The sequence below is a fragment of the Fukomys damarensis genome, unplaced genomic scaffold, assembly GCF_012274545.1.
Source record: "Fukomys damarensis isolate Sample0158 unplaced genomic scaffold, DMR_v1.0_HiC HiC_scaffold_23, whole genome shotgun sequence".
Classification (NCBI taxonomy): domain Eukaryota; kingdom Metazoa; phylum Chordata; class Mammalia; order Rodentia; family Bathyergidae; genus Fukomys; species Fukomys damarensis.
Window position 1 is genome coordinate 21,802,631 of NW_022900935.1, and position 24,366 is coordinate 21,826,996.

Sequence of the window (24,366 nt, forward strand, 5' to 3'; positions counted from 1 at the left end):
AATCAGCCATCTTGGGTGCCTGGAGCCAGTGTCCTTGGGAAGGTTGCAGGGCCTCAGAGCCAACCTAACTTGACTACAGTTCCGACATTTTTATTCTAGAGATCATCTTCTGGAGATATTTTCTATGAAGAAAGGTCTTTTCCAAGAATCCAAGTGGATTCCTGGGAACAGAAATTTCTTTCTTGTTTTCAAAATGGTCATTCATACATCTGCTGCTGGTGAGGAGCTGGAGCCTGCAGGTGGCCTGGGCTGAAGGCTGAGGGACAGTGCATACCACTGCAGGACACTGAGCAGGCAGCACAACCAGCATCTTCCTTTCTGCCTGTTGCTACCAGAGAACTGTCCCTTCTCACAAATGCTTTGGCCCAATTCCTAGCGTCTGCACCTCCACTTTGCCTCTTTCTTTCCCCTGCTACCACCACCTATCTACCCCTCGCTGTCAGTCATTCCCACCATGCACACACACAGGCAGACCTCTCTGTTCAAATACTGGCCTGGCCTGCTCTGCCTCAGCCTCCTTCCAGATCCACCTCCCCGACTTCACTACTTCCCTGGATCCAGTCTTTTAGGACACATGCCACTCTCCTGGTTTCAGGTCACAATGGAAACAGCTCCCCTGAAAGTCACCCCAGGGCCCCTGCTCAGCAGATATTTGCCTCTCTCCGTCATCCTGGGCCTCTAGACAGCACACAGCTCAGGCAAGAGCTCTGTCCTCCTCCTTCAACACTGTTCTTGGCATCTAGGTCATGGCAGATCGCTGGGTCTCCTGCCTTTCCCGCACTCCCTTTTCAAACTCTTTCAGGCTGTGTCTCTACCTGCTCTCTAAATGAAGGTGCACCGGGGTTCAGTCCTGGATGTGCTTTTCTTTTCTCTCTTCTCCACCTCCATGGGTGACCTAAAGCACATCTGTGTAGTTTCCAGCTCAGGCCCGTCCTGTGAATGCCAAGATCACATATCAATTGCCACATGACCCTTCAAACATCTCCACTTGGATATATAACTGGCATTTCAAAATTAATCTATCCTCCAGGTCCCAAGGTCCTCTCTCCAATCTGCTTTTTATAATCCTCTGCTCACACCACACCTGGCCAGCGGCTGCTGGAGCCAGGAAACAAGGCAGTCATCTTTGAAGCCAGCCTTCTCCCTCTCATCCTTGTCAGGAGTCCTACAGCTCTTGTCCCCATTGTCACTGTGCTCACCCTTGCCACTGTCCTAACCACTAGACTCTGGGATATCTAATAATATCACCTAATAATAATGATCTAATATAAATAGTCTCACCAGACTTTCAATACCCTGCCCTGTGTACTGCTCTGATAACCACACCTTATTCCCAAAGTCCCTAGGTGTGAGGGACTGACAGGACTCGGAAGCACCAAGAAAAAGAGGACAAAAACCCAGTATGGCCCATTGATTAGACAATTCAATTCACTTCTTAGCCCCCTGGCACCACACCCAGAACTACACGTCTATACTGCAGGGAAAAGCCAGAGAGCGATCAGAGAGCCAAGCACTGGGGCTCGAGGAGAAGACAGGGTACTGATGGCCTAGAAGAAGAAGAGTAGCCCTTGTCCCACCTGGAGCTGGAAGCCCAGGACCAGTGCTCCCCAGTCCTGAGAACACAAAGGGCTCTGCTCAGAGCAGGCCTGAGAGGCATTACCTGGTTCATTTTTATCTCTAACACCCGCAGGGCAGAACGGTCAGCCAGAAAGCGGCCTTGGCTCCCACACCTAGATGCCTGCTCCTTGCCAGAGCCCGCTTGACTCCCCTTCTCCAGACTGTGTCTGACTTCAAGCTGAAGAATAAGTCCTGTCCTGCCTGGCTTGGCCCTCCTGTCATTGTTCCTTCCCGAGACTGAGAACCTCAATCCTGCTCTCGGTTTCCAAGAGCTCCAGGGCTCAGGGACCCACCCCTCACCTACGTCGGAGGACATGTCCTTCCTATAACAAAACCTGCCCAGTACTGCCTATGTGTCAGGCACTGGGGACATAGCAATGAGAAAATCATAGTCCCTGCTCTCTCACAGTGCTTCCATCCTAGGGAAGGAGACGGAAGCCCGACCCTCTGATCATCCAGATGAGGCCCGGCAGAGGGGAAACATGGGCAGAGTCTGGATACGATTTCAAGTTGATGGAATTTGCTAATGGACATGAGGCAGAGTGGTTTGGGGCTGAGCACCTGGAAAAATGGCATTGCCTTTGCAGAATCCTCATCTTGCTCCCCTCCTTCAAAAGATGCCCCCTTTGCCCTCTTCTCACTTAGATGCTACTCAAAGGCACTTAGCAAGTGTGTGGTCCATGGCCCATCTTAGATATTTTATAACCTCTACACCACCACCTCTCAGGCAAGCAGGTTCAGTTCCGGTTTGTGTTGAAGAGTGGGTCACCTGAGGGGTTTATTCTTCATGCCTGCCCAAAAGGCTTTAACTTATTACTATTTATTAAATTAAAAGCTTAATCAATTTGTTCCCCAATAATGGCATAGGCAGTAAGTATTTCAAAAGGCATAATTCAACATCCTTTTAGTTCTGTAGTTCATGGTAAGAGGAGAAGAGGCACAGCAGGTCCTAAGACTGAAAAACATGCTATATTTCTGGAAACCAAAGGCCAAGAAAGAATGGATTTGTGAAAAATTATTAGGGAAGAAAACAACCTTTAAATTTTTAAAAAATTAAAACTGTTTTCTCCAGGATACTATTTCATGAAACAGACACACAGCTACACGTACACAGACACTTAAAAATAAAGTGCACCATGAAATAACCTGTTAGGTTACATGGCAGGCCTCTTAAGACTTGAATAAATATAGTCAGCTATTAGAAATAAAAATACACAAGACAGAAAAGTACAACTGCTACAATCTCTGCAAGTGAAGCAATAAACTTTTTAAGTAAACTTTCAAAATAATTTATGTGATGAATGTCAGAGACCCGAGTCACAACTGTCCTTGAGCACCCATTACACTGAGGACCAAGGACAAGTTCAGTGGGTGTTCAGGCGGGCTGCCATGCAAATAGCTGGACTCACGGCATGGTGCTCAGGGGAGTCTGTGGAGACACCAGTGCAGGAGTCCTCAGCTTATCAGTGATGGTGAGAAGGTCCACTGGGAGGGAGCTGGAGGAGAGGGGTTCCCAGGGCTGAGCCCTGCAAGGCGCTAATGCATAGAGATCTGGAGGTAATGGGACATTCCAGGGTGGTAAGACAGTTAAGGCCAGCCAAGAAAAGGAAAGGACGGTGTCCTGGAGACCAGGTAGCTAAAGCTCTGCAAGGAGGAGGGAAGAGCCAGCTGTGTCTCATGCTACTTCTGTATCAGAAAAGACTAGAAGTGAGTGACCATGAGCTCTGCCAGATGACTGCTGCTCACCTTGGTCAGAGCATCAGCTTCCAGGGGGAGAGGCCCAAGGCTCCTCTGCTGTGGGAGTGCACAGGATGGGAGGAGAGGAATGGAGGTGGGCCACATCAAACCCTTGCAGAGTTCTTTACCAGGAACAGAAAAAATCTGTGATCCAGGCTCTTCAGTCAAAGGAGTGTTTTAAAGGTAGAAAGCTTCAGATTGGATATGGACGTCTGAGTGGGGCGAGGTTCTGTTGGTGACAAGGGATGGGACCCAGTGCCTCCATTAGAAACCTATGTGGCTCTTGCTGGATCTGTAGCTGGGAAGGTTTGACATGGACTTCCGCCAAAAGCCTGATGGTGAGGGGTAACGCTGGGGAGCCCCATGCATGTGAGTCATCTATCCGCAGTCTTTACTGGCCCGGTGACAACAGGGCTTCTGAGCACTGCCCTGTATTCCAGCTCCAAGCTGAGGTTACGCTATCCCTCTGAACCCAAGCCACTTGCACACAGCCAGCCTTCGAAGGCCCCTTCCTTTTTCATGTGAGTCCACTGAGCTGAGTTCCCAGCTTTCCCAGCAGAAAGAGAACTTGAATTAGGGTGGTATAGTTATCACCATAGAGCAACAATATAACTGTGTGTATGTATAGCTTTGCCTAACAGAAGAGGCCTTCTTTCTAAGACACCCAGGCAAATGCAAGGTACTTGGTATAAGCTGGCACATTCTTGTCAGCACTCCCAGAAGGATGCCCAGGAAGTGCAGGCTTTGTTCATGATGGAAACAACAGGGAGACCATGGGCTGGGAAGTCAGAATAGTACATAGGGACCAATGCATAGTGTAAGCAAAACACTTCCCTGTGCAAAGTGGAGGGATCCGAGAGGTTCATTAGAAGGGAGCTGGTTTAACTTTCAAAGGTGGGGTAGATTTGGCAATGGGCAGGGCCTAACAGGCAGCAGAAGGTGAAAGACAACAAGAAGAGGTCAGACAGTGGGACCAGGAATTGTAGGCTGAGGTTAAATTGGATTCTGCAGGTGAAGTAGCCACAGGAGCCTCTGGGACCTGTGTAACACAGGCAGAATCAGGTGTGAAGACACTCAGTGGTATAAACCTTGGGACTCTGGGAACAGGAGGCCAGAGAAGTGGCAGAAGGAGAGGAGGCCACACTGAGTCCTGACTACTTTGTGGCAATACCAGGATTTAGGAATGAATGGAAAGGGGAGGGGAAATATCCAAGATGATGCTAAGGGCTCAGGAAGGGCTGGGTGCATCATCGGAGGTCTGGCAGTAGAAAGGGATGCTATGGGGGCGGGGAGTGGAGGACTTGGTTGGCATAAGCCAAGTTTGAGGTACTCTGGGTCTCCCAGGAAAAGACAGCAGCAGGAGGCATGCAAAGCAAGGGTCTGTGGATAAGGAGCGAGGTCCTTGGAACAGTGTTATGGTTACACTCTAGATGTCTTCCCAAAGACTTATGTGATGTAAATGAGGCTTTGGGGAGGAGACTGATCACAGCAGTGTGGTGCTCATCCGTGGATTAGTTCATTGACCAGTTTATAGCTAACTGTGAGGTTGGGAGGTGGAGTCTGGTTGGGAAGAGGTGAGCCAGTGGGGGCATCGCCTGGAAGGGGTTGTCTCCTGTCCAGGGTTGGCCCTTTGTTCTCTGCCTCCTGCTCACCATGCCATGAACAGGTCTCCACTGCCATGAACCTCTGCCACGCTACCCTGCCTTGCAGCCAGCCAACTATGGAATGAAAGCTCTACATACTGTGATCCAAAGTAAACCTCTCCTCCTTTAACTTGTTGCTGTTGGGTATTGGATCCCAACCAGCGATGAGGAAAATAACTAAGATACATGGTGATGATGTTTGAAGCCAAGGGGATGAATGATGCCAGCAAGGAAGAGCACTCAGAGCAGAATAAACGAATCCCCGTCAGACAAAGGGGCTGTCATCACACCAAGACTGCTGGCCCGCCTGCCTCACCTGGTCAGTTGTCATAGCCTTCCAGGCCTGGCCCCACACCCCTGGGAAGCTCTCCGCCTTCTCCAGCTACTCCAACCTCAGACATCCATCTCTGTAGTGGCTCCTCAGCCCTGACTGTACCCACCTCATCACTAGGCCTCGTGCCATTATCTTGGGGGTTCCTCAACAAGGGCATGACAGCAGTTTGCCCCATTTAGGTCCTTGTATCTTCTGATTCAGAGCACTCATAGACACTAATTAAATAGATCTGTGATGGGTTGACTAATTTATCTCTTGCTAGAATGGAGGTCAAGGAAAAGAAGAAAGAGGTTGACTGGAGATAGGATGTGTGGTTGTGAAGATATGGGACACACACAGCATCTCCTCTTTTGTGTCTGGCTTACTGACTTATTATTGCTATCTGGGTCTCAACGTGGACACATCTGGAAAACACTGTTGAGTAAAACTAGCAAGGTGCAGATGGGTATTAAACAAACTAGAGTTGTCATCAGCACCATTAGGGAATGTTCAGGTTCTCCCAAGCACAGGTAGGACCGTACCTCTAGGTAGGACTTAGGTGAGGTCCTGTGACCCACTCCAGCTGGTGGACAGGAGAAGAAGCCCCCAGGCAGGAACTTTAGGAGCCAGCAAACAATGAACCATTCTTCCTTTCTTTCCTTCTAGGCCCACACTGGCTTGGACCCCTCAGTGGACCCAGTGAATTACCTCATTGAAGACCTTTCTCCAACATGTTCAGCAGTGAAAAATACATGTTCACTGTATTAAAAAAGAAAAAAAGAACTGAGTCTGAGGCAGATCCTAGTATGACCATAGATGGGTGGGCCTGAAGGATGTATTCAGTGTTTTGGGGTGGGAGATGCTTGGTTACTTGAGTGGATCAAGTGGGTGCATGGTTGGTTGAATGGATGGCCATATACACAGCTCCACCCATGAAACGTCTGCAGTGCCTTTAGTATGTGACAACGAAACACAAAACTAAGCTTGCCTTTCTCCCTGACATTTGCATATACTTCAGGGAAGGAAACCAGCCCCAAGAGAACCAAGAAGGAAGAGGAACCATCAGAACTGAGGGTGGGAGGCACAGCAGGGGTCTGAGTGGGACAGCTGCCTGGAGGACAGAGGTCCTAATGGGCAACACCATATAAACCGAAATCCAGTGTGACAAGCAAGAAGAGTGAGAATCCTAATTCCCACAGAAAATATAGCAGAGACAAGGGCACCAACATCTCTTTGCTGAGTTCCTGTGAATTTCCACAGGTTTCACGGGGTCCTCTGACCATCCCAAAGGTATTTCACTATCCCTTTCACAGATGAAGACATTGGGGGCAGGGAATGGGCCGAGGTTGAACAGAGACAGGTAGGAGCACTACTTGGGAACAGGAAGGACAGTCTTCAAAGGAGAGGGTGATTCTGAAATAGCAGATGGAACTAAGTGACAGCTGCAGGGGACATAAAGATGGGGACTACTGTCCAGGCTGCATGAAGAGAAGGGACTCAGGTGTGAAAGCAGAGTGTCCAGCAGGCTTCTGGGCGGGGGAGGCTCCTGCCAGCTGCCTGTTCAGAGGCTCAGCCTTCCCCAGTGACAGGGGCAGCAGCAGGAGGTCTCTGGGAACCAGGTTTCCAGGCTGGAGGTGCCTGTTCCTTCATGTAGTCATAGAATGCCCAAGAGGCCAGCTCCGGGTCACCAGCCAACACCATGCAGCCCCTCAGAGTACCAAAGACAGTCCCTGTTGCAAGAGGGAAGAGGGCACATTACTGAGACCAGTCGCACCAATCCTAGGATCCAGCCTCCATGGCTTTTGAGGACCCAGTGGCATGAGAATACAGAAACACACGAGGGCGCTCTAACCAAACAGCAGGAGTAGAAAACAGCCGTCCCCATTGGAGCGTTAGCATGCTGAAACACTTTCGGTTCTCCACGGAGCCACTCCTGGTACTTTGGACAGCATATTTCAGGGATATTTGCTGTCCCTGACTGTCCCCTTTGCTGATAACTGACCCCCACCCTCAGCCCCTCTGCTTAGTGCCACCAGATGATGCCAACTGGTGCCCTTGAGGAGTATAGCCGTCTCTGCTCTTCTCTCTCCCAACTTTGCAGAAGACTCTGACACTTGTAGGTGCCAGGGAACCAGAGAGACAGATCTCCCACGTGACAGCCCATGTTGGCTGAGTCTCATGGGGTTTATTGTCCTCAGGAGGCCAGTTTTCCTCTACATCATTATCCTTCAGGATTGTGTGGGACCAGGGGCCAACCTGATCATACCAGGGACACAGACACAGGACCCTGAGACAGACAGAGTGGCACCTGCCACAGACAACCACATCCTGGGAGCAAACACAGAACACAGCGGGCACAGAACACTCCCACAAAACATATGTGAAGGGAGGCACCCTTCTATGGCCTGGGGGTTCCCAAAGTGCTGAGTTCCAAGATGTGCAGATCGTGGGTTTCCAAAGACAAGCACCAAAGGCAAATACCCAGGAATGACGTTCAAAATACTCTGCAGCTGTGAGCCATGGGCCCAGCCAGTCAGCACAGGAAGCCATGCAAACAGTTGGTGTGTGCCACGAGCTCTCAGTCCTGCCGGCACCTCGGGGGCAGAGCCCGAACCTGGTGGAAGCTGGGCATGGCAAGAGACCACCTGGACAGGGCAGAGGTGATGTCTGGGGAACACACACCAAAGGAAGTGGTAGTGTAGACGTGGCTGGGTGGCTGAGGCACTGCAGTGCTGGAGGAAGACCAGAGCCCTCCAGGCCTTCAATAAACACCCAATATCACGCACCCCTACAAGTGGCCCCAGGTACTCTCAGAGGCAGCCTTCAAGTCCCAAGAGGGTGGTGCCCCAGCGCATGTGTGGGCCCAGCACTGCCATGAGACGCTCACAGCCTCTGCCCACAGGCACCATGGACTCTCATCCACAGGAAGTAGACTGGAAACCATGTGTGAGTCTTACCCTCCTTCGAAGATTTTGATCCTGGCCGGCTCCGTTCTCTTGGAGGTGGGCGTGTCCTCTTCTGGCTTCCCTTGCTTCTCTTCTTCCTTCTCTGCTCTAGCTACCTCTTTCTGGACTTCTGGGGAAACCAGTGACGTGAGGTGTACCTGGCCCACCGCAGGGATGACAAAATCATTGCTGGTTAAATTTGCATTTTCAGCCGGGAGGGTCCTAATGATGATTGCCTTCTCAGCCCTGCTCCCCAGATTCCTCCTCACTGAGAAAGTGCTATCAGCCGGATTTGACAGACCAAGGAAGAGAACCCAGAGAGGTGACATTTCCTCCATGCCAGGACTCTGACCCAATCTTTCAGGATCACCTTCCCTCAGGAGCTGGGGTTGGCCTTTGTCTTTTGCACTAGCCTGGGAATTCCCCAGCATAGGTCCTTATCTTGCTGTCCTTGGTCAGGTGGGTACTCAAAACAGAGTCGGCTTTAGAGAAGATGCTTAAAAATGGTGAACAAATAACCTCCATGTGGTGGCACAGACCTGTAACCTCAGCACTCTGAGAGGCTGAGGAAAGAGAACCACAAATTTGAGCCCAACCCGGGCAACTTACTGGTTTAGTGAGATGCTGGTAAAAAATAAAAAAAAAATTTAAAAGGCTAGGGATGCAGATCAGTGGAAAGACCTTAGGTTCAATTCCCAGCATCGAAAAAAAAAAAAAAAAGGTTGAACACATAAAGTCTTTTCTATGTCTTTGGAGATTAACCAGTCCAATTCTCACTGATAGATCAAAATGCCATGGTCACCTAGCAAGTTAAGGGCAGAGCTGAGAACAGAGCGCAGGTCATCTTTCTAGGACTTCAGTCCTCCCATGCTAGTATCAATGGCATGGAACACACAAGACCCTTCCACCTCCACCTTCAGCCAGGCCCAGAGAGGCTATTAAGGCTCTGGACTGCTCCTCTAAGGGCTCATGCTATTTATAGAGCTGTGAACCTCAAAGAGTCCTGGCCCTATGCAGAGGGCTGGCACTGGCTTTGTGCTTCCTGTTGTCTTCCACTATCCCAAGAGCATGACCTCTAACCCCTCCAGGGACAGCAGCAGGTGGGCACACCTGTGTAGGGAGCAGTGATACTATATGCTAGGGGCTGGGAACAGTGGGACTGAGGAAAAAGGCACCTGGCTGGGAACCAGGAGGTTTCAGTTCCAGTACCAGATAGGACATTGTATGCTTAGCTACCCTCGGGTAGATTATTTCACCTCTTCAGGCTTTGGAGTTCACAGTTGAGACTATTTTAGGGCTCATTCTCGGGCCGACCTCTGTGACCAAGTTACTTCCATGTAATTTCTTCAGAATGGGAGGTGGAAAATGAAAACCAAACAAGAATCTAGACTGCCGCTTTGGCAAAAGACAGTGAGTTCTTGCAAAGCCTCCTTCCATTTCCATTCCCATCCTGGCCTGCAATCTCGTCAGTCCATGGAGTGACAGGGCCTGTCACAGGCCAAAGGACAGCTTCTCTCTCACAACTTGCTATGATGTCTGGACCTTGCTGAGGAGGCTGGTTTGGCTGGCAATGTACCCTTCTACCAGGAAGCACAGTGTTGGAATGGACAAGGGGACCTGGGATCTGTTTTGTCTTTTAATGATAACAGTATGAATAAACAGAGCTAAAAATAATTAATTGAATTTCAGTGTGCCAAGCACTGTTCTGTGGACACTTCGCATATTTTAACTCATTTAATTGTCTGCATAATACTATGAATAAAGCATTACTACTATCCCTATTTTATAGATAAAGAAAGCAAGGCACAGAGAAGTTGAATAACTGACCCAATATAATACAACTAGTAGGGGTAGTGGGATTCCTATGTGGGCAACTTGGACCTGGATCCTTGTTCTGAATCTTTTTTGATAGTGCTATTGTTGTCAAAATGATCCCTAAGGAAAAGAGAAAGGAGAAACTGAAGGAAAAGAATGTGGCTATAAAGTGGACTCTTATACAAGCTTGGGTTTCTTTAGAGTTTATACACAGAAAAAAATACACAGTATCAAATTCAGACACAACAGGGTCACCTAAACCTGCATGAGATGGCTAGGAAAAGCTTCAAAATGCTAAGATAAACCAAAGGAAAGTTTCAGAACTGGCAGTGAATGGAAGCCACAGATGACAACTGTCAGCTCAGTGGAATAAAGAACTTCTTAAAGCATGATCCAAAGACAGATTGTGCTATACACACATGCATGCTATCCTGCCTCCATTGGAGATATACAAGCAGAGGCCACAGAAAGAGGTGCAATTGTACAAAGGCCTCAATTTGTAGACCATACAGTTACATTAACATATCAGTGTGGTGCACTTTAGGCAGTAAACGGGCCTTTGAACCAAACTGAATATTCTAAGAGCTCATTTCAGGAAGGCAGCATTATAAACAAATGTTGGCCCAATCTAATGAAGTCAAATTAACGCTTTATTTTTCTTAAATGCCCTGAAAATTTTCATTAGGGAATAGAGGAAGTCTAGATCATGGGAAAGGGCTCTGGAGTGAAATATAGTTTTGAATCCAGTATCTGCCATTGATTTTGGGCCTTGTGCAAGTTACAGAACATCTCTGTACTTTGGTTTCTTTATCTACAAAATGGTGACATTGCATCAGAACTTTCAAGATAGTTGTGAGGATGAAAGTAAGGTTTTGTATCACACCTGGCACACAGTAGGTGACCCAAATATTTTAAGTAGAAATATAATTACAATAACATTTTAGCAGTAGCCACAGGTAGGAAGAGACAAGGGAGAGCAAGCAAATCAGTATGATGTTTATTGTAAAAATGGAAATCTTTCAGAGATGGCTGTTGATTGACAAAGTCATCTAGGAAATAAATTTGGAAAACAGCTCATGAAGAATATCTGGCTGAGTTAAGGACAAATCCAAAGAACAATATTTACTCAGTGATGACAGAGGAAAGAGATATAGAAAGTTACAGATCACCGTCATGCTCACTGAGCTACAATATGAGTTTAATTTAGGGGCTTTATGCCTGATTTGGTCAAAGCATCTAGTTGGAAGGCATACATTTGCAATCATATTTTAAAGTTTTCTTTCTGCAAGTAATTAGAAGAAGAAAAATAGACTTTTTGGAGTCACATAGGTCTGGGTTCAAATTCCAGGTTTGCAAATGTTTGCGACTGCCCTTGACCTCTCTAAGCCCCTAGCCCTTAGTTACCCATCTACAGAATGCAGAATGTAATGCTGCCTCACAAGTGGAGGTGAGCATGGATTGGATTCATGGCCCAGCACACTGCTTGGCACAGGGAAGTTGTGAACAAACAATACCCATTGCTATTCCACAAATGCCAGGTCAGCACAAAACACCCTGGCCTAAGGCCTCAGGGTATAGTGGTGTCTTCTATCTAATATAAATCTAGAATAACTGACTTTCAAACTTACTGAACTTGCAAGGGACCAGTTCATTTAATAATTCCTGATAGCAGGAGTAAATATGAGCCCTTAGTGAGGGCCTAGCACTACTACAGAGCACAGATGGGTTCAACAGGGAGTGATATTGGCCCCTACAAGAGAAGGACATTGAAGCTTAACTCTATTTGCCATCCTACTTACAGAAAAGAAAGGAGGAGTATTTCTGGAGTGATTGTGTCAAATGCTAGAATATCTGGAAATGGGAAGATATTAAGTAGCACTAGAGAATGGAAACATTTAAATGGGGGATACAAAAAGCAGGAAAAGACTAATAAGACAAGCAAGAGCCATCTGATAAAGGATGAGTATAACGTTCTATAGTTACTATAGGCAGTCCCATCAACCAAGTTTTCCAACTCTGTCTTTTAGAGAATAATTTTTTTTCTTTGCTGAGATTGTACCTTTGATTTACACAGAAGCTCATGAGAAAGCAGGATCACTACATAGCTAAATTTATAGAGATGTACCTACTCCAATAATGTGAGGGGCACACTGATTAAAAAAAAAAACAAAACAACAATATAAACGTATTTCCCGGTAAGGCGACCAGTTGTAGCTGCAAGAGAGAAAATCTCCCTCCTCTCTTGGTTCTAGTTCTGCAGGTGGAACCTGAAGACAATGTGGCTTTAAAAGCTCAGCAAGAACTTTTGCTAACTGGTAGTAAGAAGACAAATAAGGCTGAACTTACCTCTGTCATGCGGGGCTTACGGGAGCTTGATGGCACAAGCCTTCCTGTCTCAGGATGTGGAGCTGTAGCCATGGTGTATGTCTCTTTGCTCACCTTCTGCTTAGACCTCAGGAGGGACAAAGCAGCTTTAGTGGAAACCCCTGGAAGGTTGGGGTTGTACAAACTTATGCACCAACCAGCGTAAACAGAGGACCTCCTATCTGCATGCTGGATGTGATTTGGCTTAATGTAGTTTAAATAGCACCAACTGACATTAGTGGTTGTGTGGAGGCTGGGGAACTGCAGTACCTTCTTTGAGTCCATACCTTCTTGGGACTTGGCTGATCTGGGGGACAGAGGCAGAGAGCTGGGAGGTGCCAGGGGAGGGAGGTCCAGTTGTTCCTTAGAATCTTCTTTCTTCACACTCAGTGGGGGCAGTCCTCTTCGGTGAGGTTTGCCAGGTGGCTGGGTATATTCCTTCAAAGCTTCTGAGCCTGGGGCTGTCCCATGGGGCAATGTGGGGTGAGGGAGAGAAAGAATCTCCTTTGGGTCAGTTGGATCTGAAGACAGGCTGGACAGTACTTCCAGGTCCTTCATGCCTTGGCCCTGGCTTCCCAGGTGCGATTTCTCTGTCCTCTTCCCATCCTCTGTGCTGGTCAGCACTACACTGCATGGTTTTACCAGCTCAAGTTTGTCATCTGCCTGGAAGGCCTCCTCCTCCTTTACCCTTTTTTGCTGCTGGGTTTCCATGGTAAGTTCAAGGCTGCCAGCTGGTGAAAGGACTCGCTTGCTTCCTCCTGCAGTCGATGAACTTGCCTCCAGGCTTGAGACACCCTCTGATGATAGGGACATACCTTTCCTTTCAGGCAATGTCACAGGCACTCTCAGGTATGGAGTCTGGAAGCCTCTGCTTTGCTCTTCGCTTAACCCAGATGGTCCAGGTCTAGCCTCATACATATCTGCCCCACACACAGTCAATCCCTTGGACGGGGGCTCCTCACCCTTGGGAAGAGGTGCACTGGCTGAACTGCCTTGGGACTGCGTAACCAAGATCTGAGAAAGAGTTGTGTACATTGCACTCCCATAGGATGGCATGTTGGTCTGAATGCGGACGGGCACAACCAGGGACTCTATGGTGTCCGGACAGGCAGGCAGGGCCAGTGAAGGGACTGATGTGGGTGCCAAGGAGCCGGCGGGAGGAGCTGTGGGGGACAGCCGCATATCACTGCTGTGCCCTGTGCTGCAGGAAGGGCCAGGAGATCCTGTTGCCAGTGGGGCCAGGCTGGTTTTGATTGGAGGCAGATGGCTTTCCACATCGCCAGGGAGCTGCAGTGCAAACTGGGATTGGAGAGGCAGGAAGAAGCCTGAAGAAAGTGCTGAGGAGGTAGGGTATGGCATGGGGAGAAAGGAAGGGGGCTGCTGGAAGGGGATGTTGGCAGGGTGAGGCAGCAGCTGAGGGAGATGAAGCTGGCCTGGGTGCAGAACAGTGGGTTGGAGAGGAAGTGGTGGGGCTTGGAATAAGGAGGGAGGGAGCGGGGGCATGGAGTATGGGGAGGAGAGGAGGCTGGGCATGGCCTGTGTGGAGAAGAATTCTGAGGACTGTCCTGGCTCATGCTGCAAGAGGTGCTGGAAAGAGAAGAGAGAAACTGGCGGGGGCAGGTATGGTTTGTCCTGTAGGGGCAGCTGGGCAACAGGGTGGTGGAGCACCTGCACGGCTTCTGAGTAGGGTGGAGTGGACCCCAGCGGGGGCCTATCTTGCACCTGGCTCTTGCCTCCTAGGTGCCCGCTGTACAAGGTGGCTGCTGAAGAGATCTGGGGCAACAAGATTTTGGTGGAAGGTATGCTGGATGAGGGCTGTGGTTCCTCGGTGTCCTGTCTTCCCTTGGGGGTGGTCTCTGGCTCATTTTCTGGAGGCCTGCTGAGAGAGGCTTGTCTCACCAAGAAGCATTTTCTTCTCTCTGGCAGGGCCACTGAGATTGGGGGAGCCACTGGGGCTGGGACAGAAGGGCCTGTCAAGGACAAGCTGCCATAGTCGAAGGATTTGCTGCGTGTCTCGGTCATGTGAGCAGAATGGGAAATGTTGGGGCTCTGCTCTGATGCTGACCTCCTCATCTCCCGAGTATGTGGGTGGTGGCTGGGGACAGTCAGCATGTGGGAGCCCAACGATTTGGGTCGCAAGTCTGGTAAGGGCCCAGTGGCCTCTGCTTTCGCCTGCTCATCCCTGTCGAATGAGGCTGAACGGCTGGACCCACTCAGAGAGACACTGCTTTCCTGGCTTGGGCTGCGAGACAGAGGCACAGATGACTCGAAGCTGGATTCCCCTGATGACTGGGCCATCTCTGCCAGGCGCAGCCTTTTCTTCTTGGGTGGCAGCTTCTCAGCAGGGAGTTGGGCGAGTGTCTGGCTACGCTGGGGCCACTGGAATTCTTCTGTCTTCTCGGGTTCCTTTGGGGGTGGCTCGGGCTCTGTGTCAGGCCGATCGGGCTCCTCAGTCACCAGGATCTCAGGGACCTGGATGTTAGGCTGGCGGACCAACTTGGGCTGCAGGGAGTGAGCTGAGCGTCCTTGCGGGGCAGGTGGCAGGGATGAAAAGTGGGCCAGGGACTTGTCTTCTCCTTCCAGGCCACTGGCCTGCTCGAGAGGGTCAGATTTCTCAAAGGAGCTGGTGTGCTGGATCACGGAAATTTCTTTGGACATTGTTCTCCTCTCCTTCCCTGATTCTGCCCCAGACCCTGGCTTAGGAGTCCTTGGCTGGAAGCCCATGTGACCCTCCAAAGAGGGCACTGATTTACCTGGTTCTGCTGGTGACTTGGTGGATTCTAGGGGAAGGTTCCGAGCAGAGTCAGATGGCCGAGGGCTGCCAAACTGACATTTTGTTGACTCAAAGGCAGGCAGCTCCTCCTCATCCCCAAGGCTCTTCTCTTTCCTTCTCTTCCTCAGTGGAGTGAGCTCCAAGGTGGCCCCCAGTTTATAATGCATCATCTGGGACCATGGTTCATGCTCTGCCTGGCTCTTATCAGCTTCAGGAGTTGCATGGGCACCTGCAGAGAGGGGCTTTGTAATCTGGAGCTCTGAGCAGTAGTACTTTTTATGTGCTTCATAATTATCCCTTTTCTTGTATCGAGCACCACAGATAGCACATTCATAGATCACTCCTTTCGTTTTCAATCCTTTCTTTGTCTTTTTGGTGAATTCGCTTTCCTTGGGCTCCGGGTCATCAGAGGGCTTGGCGGCTGTGTCTTTGCTACTTGGTCCAGGTTCCTCAGCACTGTACTCACCTCCCAAAGGCAGTTCGATGGCTGGCTGGCGCTTCAGCATCCGGGGGTGGGAGGTAAACACTGGACTGCTGCGGCTAGGGGCCTCAGAGTCAGGGATGTGGTCGTCAAAGGAGTAGCTACCGCGGAAGGTGTGGTGTGGGGTGCTGATGGTGCAGGCGGCAGAAGGCATTGAGTGGCTTCTCAGGAGAGGCACAGGGGGGTTGGTGCTGGGTGGGTGCTGGAGGCTGAGCAGTGATTGTTCTGGCTTTGTCTTCTCACCATGGGATGACAAGGGCTCCCGGTAGAGGCTGGATTTGGGGGACTCCATGCTGCTGCGCCTCGTCAGTGAGCTCCTCCTTGGCTTCACACTGTCAATCTCACTGGTGTCCACCACGGCCTCATTGATGGTGATGAGCTTTGTGATGTGCTCGATCACCTGTGTCCGGGGCACAGACAAAGGCACCAGGCTGGGCTTCTCTTCGGCGGTCAGAGGCAGGAGTGGCTGGGTGGAGGTGGCCGTCAGCATGGTGGTCCGCTGCCCGATCCGCCCACACTTGCCGAAGATGATCTCCGCGTAGGACTTAGCGTTGGTGTTTGGGGGGCTGACCTGCTGCTCGGCGCTCTCAGAGCGTGAGAAATACCCAGACTCGGTGCTGCCTTTGCTGCCTGGGCTCAGGAATGCCTGCTCATCGATCACCTTCTTTCGCTCACTCAAGCGGAGGGCCAGCTTCTGCTTAATTGTATGGGTGTCTTCAGGTTTATGGCTCAGGGGATGCTCAGATGAGGGTTCTGCAAATGGAGTGGCATCCTCAAGTGATGGCGCTGTGCTGGACTGGGACAGGGAACAGCGTTCGTGGCTGGAACCGTGGCTCCCCGAGCTGTATAAACCACTGGAAAGGAGGGGGTGCTTAGGTCTTGGGGAGAGCTCTGCAGCAGGACCAGATGTGGTGCTGGTTTCCTCCTCGGAGTCTGTGCTTTCTCCCTCCGTAGGCTCCTCAAACTCTTCCCCAGGGATCCTCTCCATTTCCAGCCCCGGTGGGTATATCTCACCACCCACTCCGGAGGCCAGGCCAGCTTTGATGCGGTGGGCATGGGACTTCCTGTGCTTGTAGAGGTTGCTCTTGGTCTTGAAGGAGAAGCCACAGGGGCCACAGGGGTAGGGCCTCTCGCCAGTGTGTGAGCGGATGTGCTTCTGCAGCACACTGGGCTTGGCGCAGGGCCGGCTGCAATACTGGCAGATGTATTTGCCTGGCTTCTGGGGTTTCCGTTCCTTCTTTTGTGCCTCTTCTGTAAGCTTCAGGGAGACCTGGGAGGAACGGGGCACAAAGACCTTAGGGATTCCCGGCAGGTCGTCCGGAGGAAGGATGGAGGTGTGAGAAGGAAGGAGCTGGCCTTGTGGGTGGAGGCCAGGGGCCACAAAGGAGGCCGAGGGTCCAGGTCTCATGGGGTCAACCAGCTGCCATGTGGACCCCTCCAGGAGATGCTCAGGTTTGCTGGGTGACATGAATGCTGGTGTCAGAGGGTGCTGTGGAAGCTGTGAGATGTGGATGGAGGCTTCGATAGGAGGCCTCTTGGGGGCCTTCTGCTGCTGGCCCGTTTTCTCCTGAGAGCCTTCCCTAAGAACTGATGAGGGGCCTGGGTAGGGCTGTGGGGCCAGGAGCTCCTGGGAGGTGCTCTCTTGGGTGGCAGCTGTGCCACTGCCTGGGTATGGAACGTTGGAAGAAACACTGGTCTGAATGGCCTCGCCTTTGGTCAGCCGCTTCCGGGGACTTCCCTCTGTCTTCTTGATGCCCTTGGTGCTTTGTTCAGGATCCATGACCTTCACAGAGACTTCAGATGCTACTCAGGGAGGTTTGGGGCAGGCTGCATTTAGGAATAATCCTCGTGTCCCAGGGAGTTGTCCAGCTTTGGCCACATTGGTCAAGAACTGTGGAAGCCAAGGCCAAGACGGCTTTGGAAGTTTTTGCAAGTGTCACTGGCTGCAAGTAGACTCAGAGCAGGTTATCAGAGCCTGAGCTATTCATAGTGGTGAGGCATGGTCCGCTACTCTGCAGACAGAAGGCACACCAGCATTTCCTGCTGGGATGTCTGCCGTGAAAATGTCATGGAGGATGTCAATATTGCCATTGTACTGTTTCGGTTGGCAGTGACAAGTGTTCCCCACGAGTCCCCTGTGTGCTATGCAAAAGGCTGAAAGTTGGAGGCCTCTGTGACCATGGCCCAGTCATCCCTGATCCTTGCCTAAGCAATGTTACACTGGATGCAGGAGCGGCTTGGTCCCGGCCTCTTCTTCCCTTTAGTCCTGTGTTGGAGATCAGTGGTCTTGGAGGAGAAATCACGCTCTTCTGTGGGGCAAAAGTGCACATGCAGAAATATACACAGAGAAGAGAGTTACTGTGACATGTCCAGAGCCCAGGCAATTCATACTTAATGTTAAAGCCTGCTGAGACCTCTAAAAGGTTACCCAGAGAAACTCAACCAGAACCCACTTTTCTTAGCTCCACATACTAGGTGCCACCCTCCTCTCCATCACGGCCTCTGCACCACAGGTCTGTGTGTTTCTGACACTTGGCTGTGTGGGGTGTTGGGGGTAGCAGGCAGGGCAGGCTCTGGGAACAGCAGGGCTGCAGATGGAGGCTTGGGTTCCCATCCCTGCTGTGTGGTCCATTCCAAGTGAGCACAAGCACTGCTAGCCTCTGCTGCCTAATCTAGAAACCGGATAACTACAATTGCTGCTGTAACTGCAATTTAGGGCTATGATGGGGTCCAACAAGAAAAAGATATGGATGCTGTTGGCTGGACTGGGGATGGTGCTGGGCTGATGCAGGAGGAAGCATGGTGCTCGTGGGTTTAGTCAGGGGGAGTTTTCCCAGGTGTAGTATTTCTCTCTGGCCCTGGATCTGAGTTCCATGGGGACCTCATTCATCACTTTTTACCCTGTTACAAACTCACCCCCCCACCCCACCCCTCAGCCTTTCTTCAAGACGAAGTTGTAAACTATGGCCACAGCCCACTCTAACACAGGCACAGCCAGCTGATTGATCCTAACCAGCTCCAGAAAGAGCACGTGGGAGGTTTGGGGCAGGCTGCATTTAGGAATAATCCTCATGTCCAGGATTCACAGCCCTTTTTTCCTTTGTTTAGCCAGTGCCCCAGGAGGCCCTGTGCCAATGGAGGACATAGGACAATGCTATTCTGAGTGGAGTCTCAAGTATGGTCACTCTCCCAGGGCCAGGTAAAAGTCAGAGACTCTAGGCTTCCTGGGCTCCATGCACATCCTCGGGGGGCTTTATACCAGGGTATGATCGGAATTTCAAAGCTGGAGGTCACTGTGACTCCATCTTTTCCAACCACCTCACTCTCCAAGTGAGAGCACTGAGGACAGAGAAGGACAGTGGCCAACTTGAGACCCCAGGTTTTAAAGAGGCAGTGCCAGCATCGGGCCCCCACAGCAGTTTTTGCCCCCATCAGCCCCTACTCCGACGTCTGTCTAATGGGCAAAGCCTGGGTGAGTGACCAGTGCTTCTGTTTCTTTCTCCTGTACACATGTCCTGCCTTGGCACCCTGGCCCCAGGCTTCCTTGGTGCCCTCACCTTGCTTTTCATCAGTTTGCGGACACAGACTTGACAGGTTTTCCTATTGCACTTTCACAGCACGTTCAGAAGACTGACGAGTCTGCAAGACTCAAATCACTGTCTCTCAAACGTAGGATATTGGACTCTGTGACATGCAGTGGAGGAGCAGATGATTCAATCTAGCTAAAATTATGTATGTTTACTCCTTCTGTGACTTCTTTTTTTGCTGTCTTGATTCTACAAAGAGTTAAATCTCTAACAAAACTATATTTATGGAAGATTGACAAACTATAAATATCAGAAAATTATAAATAAGAGTAACAAATCATAACAAAAAATGTAGGTAGGACAGGAAGATATAAAAACAACACTACTAATCAGCTTACAACATTCCTATAGTTCAGTCATACATTTATATGAGCTTCCTGATAGCCAAGAAGAAAAAGGAGATGTGATCCATTATAGTTATATAGCCAGAGAGGAATAAATTTCCTTGCAGGGGCATGAATAATGCAGGAAAGAATCTATGTCTTCAATAGCATCCCTTTAGCAAATGCACTGATTGATTTTTGTCAACAGAGACTACAACTCAGCAAAAGCTAGCCTTCAAGCAGTCAGATCCCTCCTTTGACTTAGGCAGAGGAAGCATCCTCCTGAAGCAGGCTGAGTATGGAGCAGGTAGGGAAATCTCATTTCATTATGTCACAGTCATTGGGGTAGCTGTATACAATATCAGCAAAATGGGACATTTCTGAGGTAAAATGGGACACTTCTGAGGTGAAATGGGCCTACTAATAATTATGGAAGAACCACGGAATCAACTTAGCCTGTTCCAGGCAGACCAGCACAGATGGTTACCTTGATTACCCTAGTTACCCGGTGATGGAAATCAGGCACAAAAACATTTGGTAGAAACTTTGGACCTTTGCTATGGGGACTGGAATTGCACCATGGTTTCTTGGTGGATTCCTAGAGCTGTCATCCAGCCCAGTGCCCTCACCTGCAGATGAGGAGACTAAGGGCTGGAAAGATGCTAGGATTTGCCCTCACAACCACACTGCAGTGGTGACATAGCAGGGCCACGCTGTACCTCTAGAGACCATAGCAGGTGGGCCTGGCTCACACATGTATTGGGGAGGTGCAGAGAGGCCTTTGGGTGCTGGGTGTGTGTAACAAAGGGTGACTGTACTTACTATTTATATTGACTTTCTCAGGAAAGTCTCTCAAAGCACCCCCAAACACTTGTAAGTGGTAAGTGGGGTTTCTTCTGATGGAGGGATGGACCCTGTGGCATGACTTGGTGGTGAGATGGTAGGAGTAGAGCCAGCTGGCCAAGGAAAAGCCCACGCTGTTTAGTCTCAAGGTTCTCCCTTTGCAGAGCCAAAAGTTCCCCAGTGAGGTAGGAAATGCCAAGGGGTTGGGGTCAGGGCAATTCCCAGGGCCAGGCAGAAGGGGTAGGGTGCAGGAGATGTGGGAACAGGAGGGAGATAGTCAGATGACAGTTGTGTCATCAGGTGACTCACTGGTCCCAATTTGCCTGCCCAGAGTCACTGTCCAGCTTACACCTCTGAGCTGGGCCTGGCGTCTCTCCAGAGAGGAGCCACAGGACCCATTAGCAGCGTCAGCCACCAAAGCATAGAGGCCTGTGAGCCCGAGGCCAGTCCTTTGTTCTGCTGATGGAGGGGATGGGGATGACCAACTAGGGCCACAGTGGCCCTCTGAGCTCTGGGCCAGTGATTTATGCCACCTGTTCTGCCATGGTATTGTGATGGCGGGAGGTGCTTGATACAAGGGAGGGGCCCCAGGAAGGGGGATCTGGTATTGTGGATATGGATGCTGAAGAACCAGTAGAACCTAAGACCTTAGCCTTGGGCACAATTCAGGTGCAGCAGGAATAGGTGTTGACTAATTTGAACTCCATCAGGAGGATATTAGTTAATATTAGTTGATGGGACCAAGCCACAAAGAACATGTCTCTTTCCTACTATCAAAGGGTTTGTGTGAAATTTTAATATAAGTCCAAAGTGACAGAAGAATCTCTCCAGGATTTCATGGAATTAGTGGGGCCAGCTATAAAAATCACCAGAGAAATGGAATCAGCTTCAAGGTTTCCCTCTCAGACCACAGGGACCTGAACTTCAGGTCAGAGAAAGGATAGATGTTCTCTGCTGATGGTTGTGGAATGGTCACAGAGACCCTACTGCCTGTCACGGAGGCCACAGCCCCCAGATAACTCTAGTTAGCAATCAGCTTACAACTTTGAGTTTCTCCACCCACTGGTTAATATAACAGTCTATTTAGCTTGCCTTTCTAGAAGCTTCCATAGGTCTGGTCACTGGGACAGCCTAACAGGGAAGAGAGTAGGCCTTGCTCGGGCTGGAGCCACAGAAGCCTTGTGGCAGTGGCAAATGATGGAGAAGCCAACAAGCTCAAGGTGAGGTGGCTTGAAGCCAAAGGCCTGAAGCACCTTCACATCCATGGGTTGGAGCACATGGCAAGTGGCCAGGGTGGACACCTTTTACCTGGGGAGGAGACGGGAGTTGGACCCTGTCAGGTGGGCAGTGCCACAAGACCTGACAGAAGACCAGCTGCAATGTGCCTCGGGCTCTGTCTGAAGCTGAGGACACCAGCCAAGGGAGCTGAGGCTGAGTCAAGGTGTGAACAAGAGCAAGACCAGCTGATGTGCCTCGGGCTCTGTCTGAAGCTGAGGACACCAGCCAAGGGAGCTGAGGCTGAGTCAATGTGTGAACAAGAGCTGTCAGGTACAACACATGCAAAGCGCAGAAGGCTGGAATGCAACCTCTGGTGCCCAGAGGCTCCAGGTGGGAGCCCTACACTATGCTGGTGGTTCTGGGCACTGAAAGGTGCTTCTCCACATTCCTTCCTGTGCCAGGCAGACCCTCTAGTGGAGGTGTGGTCACGACTAACCCTCAGGAAGTGGGGAGAAGTACAACTCTGACCCCATGGGGTGGTCAGGGGAACGATGCTGGACTGGACCAGGCTTCTGGGGCTACTGATCCCTCCCACCACTGGCATGGAATTACTCATAGAAAATAGACTCAACCTAGGCTCCCAGGGTCTGGGCTGGAAGGAAAAAGTCCTCTTTTAATATAGTAAGCCAAACAGCACTGCTTCCCTGAGAAGCCTGCATGTCTTGTGTAGGTTGAGCTTGGCCTGTATGTTAGGGAGTTCATCAGCATCTCCCTGGTGAACTTTTCCCCAGTAGACTGCAGGAACCAGAGCTTATTCATCTTTGCATTCCCAGTGCCTGATACAGAGCTCAGCACTAAGTAAAATATAAAAATATTTTTAAAACACTAAACTGAGAACCTACCATATGTCCACATTAACATATTGATTCTCACATATGCCCTTGTTTTATAAATGTGGGCCTAAAGCTTATTGCTTCAGATCAGACGGGATGATTTGAACCCAAGTGCAGGCCATGCATAGGAAACCCATTGAGCACTGCTCTTGGTCAGGGTGGCCCAGGTGGATTTGGTCTTCCTGTTACTCTCCCAGGTCCTCCAGGAACTCATCCTAGGTTAACCATGACCACCTACACTTGTACTCAACATGCTCCCCGTGTGTGATTTGTTACCCCATGGCATGGGGTCACATTAACTGCTGTTGTTAGGGTCTTGAATGTTATGCAAAGGCCCATATGTTAAGGGTTTGGTCCTTGCTTGGCATCTTTGGAAGGTAGTGGAAACTTGAGGAGGTGGGCACTAGTGGGAGGTCTTGATCTTTGGTTGTGCCCTTGAAGAGAATTGTGGGACCTTGTTCTTTTCTGCTTTCTTCTTTCTTTGCTTCCTGGCCACCATGAGGTGAAAGTTTTGCTCTGTTTTATCCACTCTTGCCATGATGTACTATCTTGCTGCAGACCCCCGAAAAATGAGGCCAACCTCCTGTGGACTATGTCCAAAACTGTAAAGCAAAAGAAACCCTTCTTCTTTTAAAAATTGATTAGCTCAGATATTTTAGTACAGACACAAATCTGACTTACACATTAACCTTAGGGCTGAGCGTTGTAAAAAACAATGGATGGTGGATTATGTGCTCTCTTAAATAATTTCCCTTGGATGACTGATTTCTATGTTCCTACCTTCCCTCTTTACCTCCCATCCAACCCTAAGACTGAGGCAGGGTTTAGGATTTCTGCACACTGGTCAAAAAGTACATTCTGTTCATAAAACAGCAACCAAGGTAATCCTAGGTAAGTTATACCTGTGTGGTGTTTGTCTTCCTGCTAGAGTGCCCAAAGACCAATGAGGATTTACATCCCTAGAAAGGACAAGGTCTCTGGTGACATCCCCATGGAAAGCAGGAACATGTTTCACAGTTGAGATCAACCAATGGCACAGCTGGGATTCTATTTTACCCAACTTGCAAAGGCCCAGACTTAGCCCTGCTTACTTGTGGCTGTAACAATTCAGATGAAGATAGTGGCAGCCGAGGTTCTACATCTGGACACATAATGAGTTTATGCAAACCTCTAAGAATAGCCCTGACACACAGTAAGAGTTCAGTTGTTCAGTCCAGATGAAACAGTGTTTAAGTGGTGCTGCCATCAAGACTGGAAATGAACTGAGATCAGCAATGTACCTCACCTCAACCAGGGCCTGGTGTGAAGACCAGACACTTGTGACCACCTTGCCTATTAAGTTATCTACTGCTATAGATCTAGTTATCTGTCCATCTACATGGCTTCTAGATGATTTATTTCTATCTATTTTCTGTCATACAGATTAAAAGAGGCTTCTGGACACTGTGAGAACTCAGTGGGCATCTGTGAACTCAACTCAACCTATTTATCTTCAGTGGTCTAGGAAGTTCTTAGAGGTGAAAGAGCTTGAGGAAGAACAAAGCCTGAGATGAGACTTGGGTGGGTCAGGGGCCTGTTTTGTGGCCATTTGCATTCTGCCTGTGTTTCATCAATGCTGCCCAAGAAAGACACAGATTCCAAAGAGGACCTCTTGCTTTCAGTTTCCTGCAGGCTGTTAGCTGTTCCTTTGATGACACTTTGTTCCTATATAAGAGACAGCAGTACCAAAGGCCCACCTGCCTACAGTCTTCCTAGGTAGTGAAGGCTCTCCTGTCTACTATCAAGGACAATTTAAGAACACACTATAACACTCC

At 49.8% G+C, this 24,366-nt stretch overlaps 1 protein-coding gene across 3 annotated transcripts in view; it reads right to left on the minus strand.

Annotated features, from left to right (window-relative positions):
• Hivep3 (HIVEP zinc finger 3) overlaps positions 1-24,366 on the minus strand; it is a 328,172-nt gene that overhangs the window by 37,602 nt on the left and 266,204 nt on the right. For all 3 annotated transcript variants that reach the window (XM_033767605.1, XM_010633909.2, XM_033767604.1), the window contains exons 4-5: positions 12,417-17,997; positions 8,268-8,413 (exon numbers count right to left, since the gene is read on the minus strand). In XM_033767605.1, coding sequence (XP_033623496.1) covers positions 8,268-8,413; positions 12,417-17,468 — 5,198 coding nt within the window. In that variant the 5' untranslated portion in view covers positions 17,469-17,997. The remainder of the gene's footprint in view (positions 1-8,267; positions 8,414-12,416; positions 17,998-24,366) is intronic.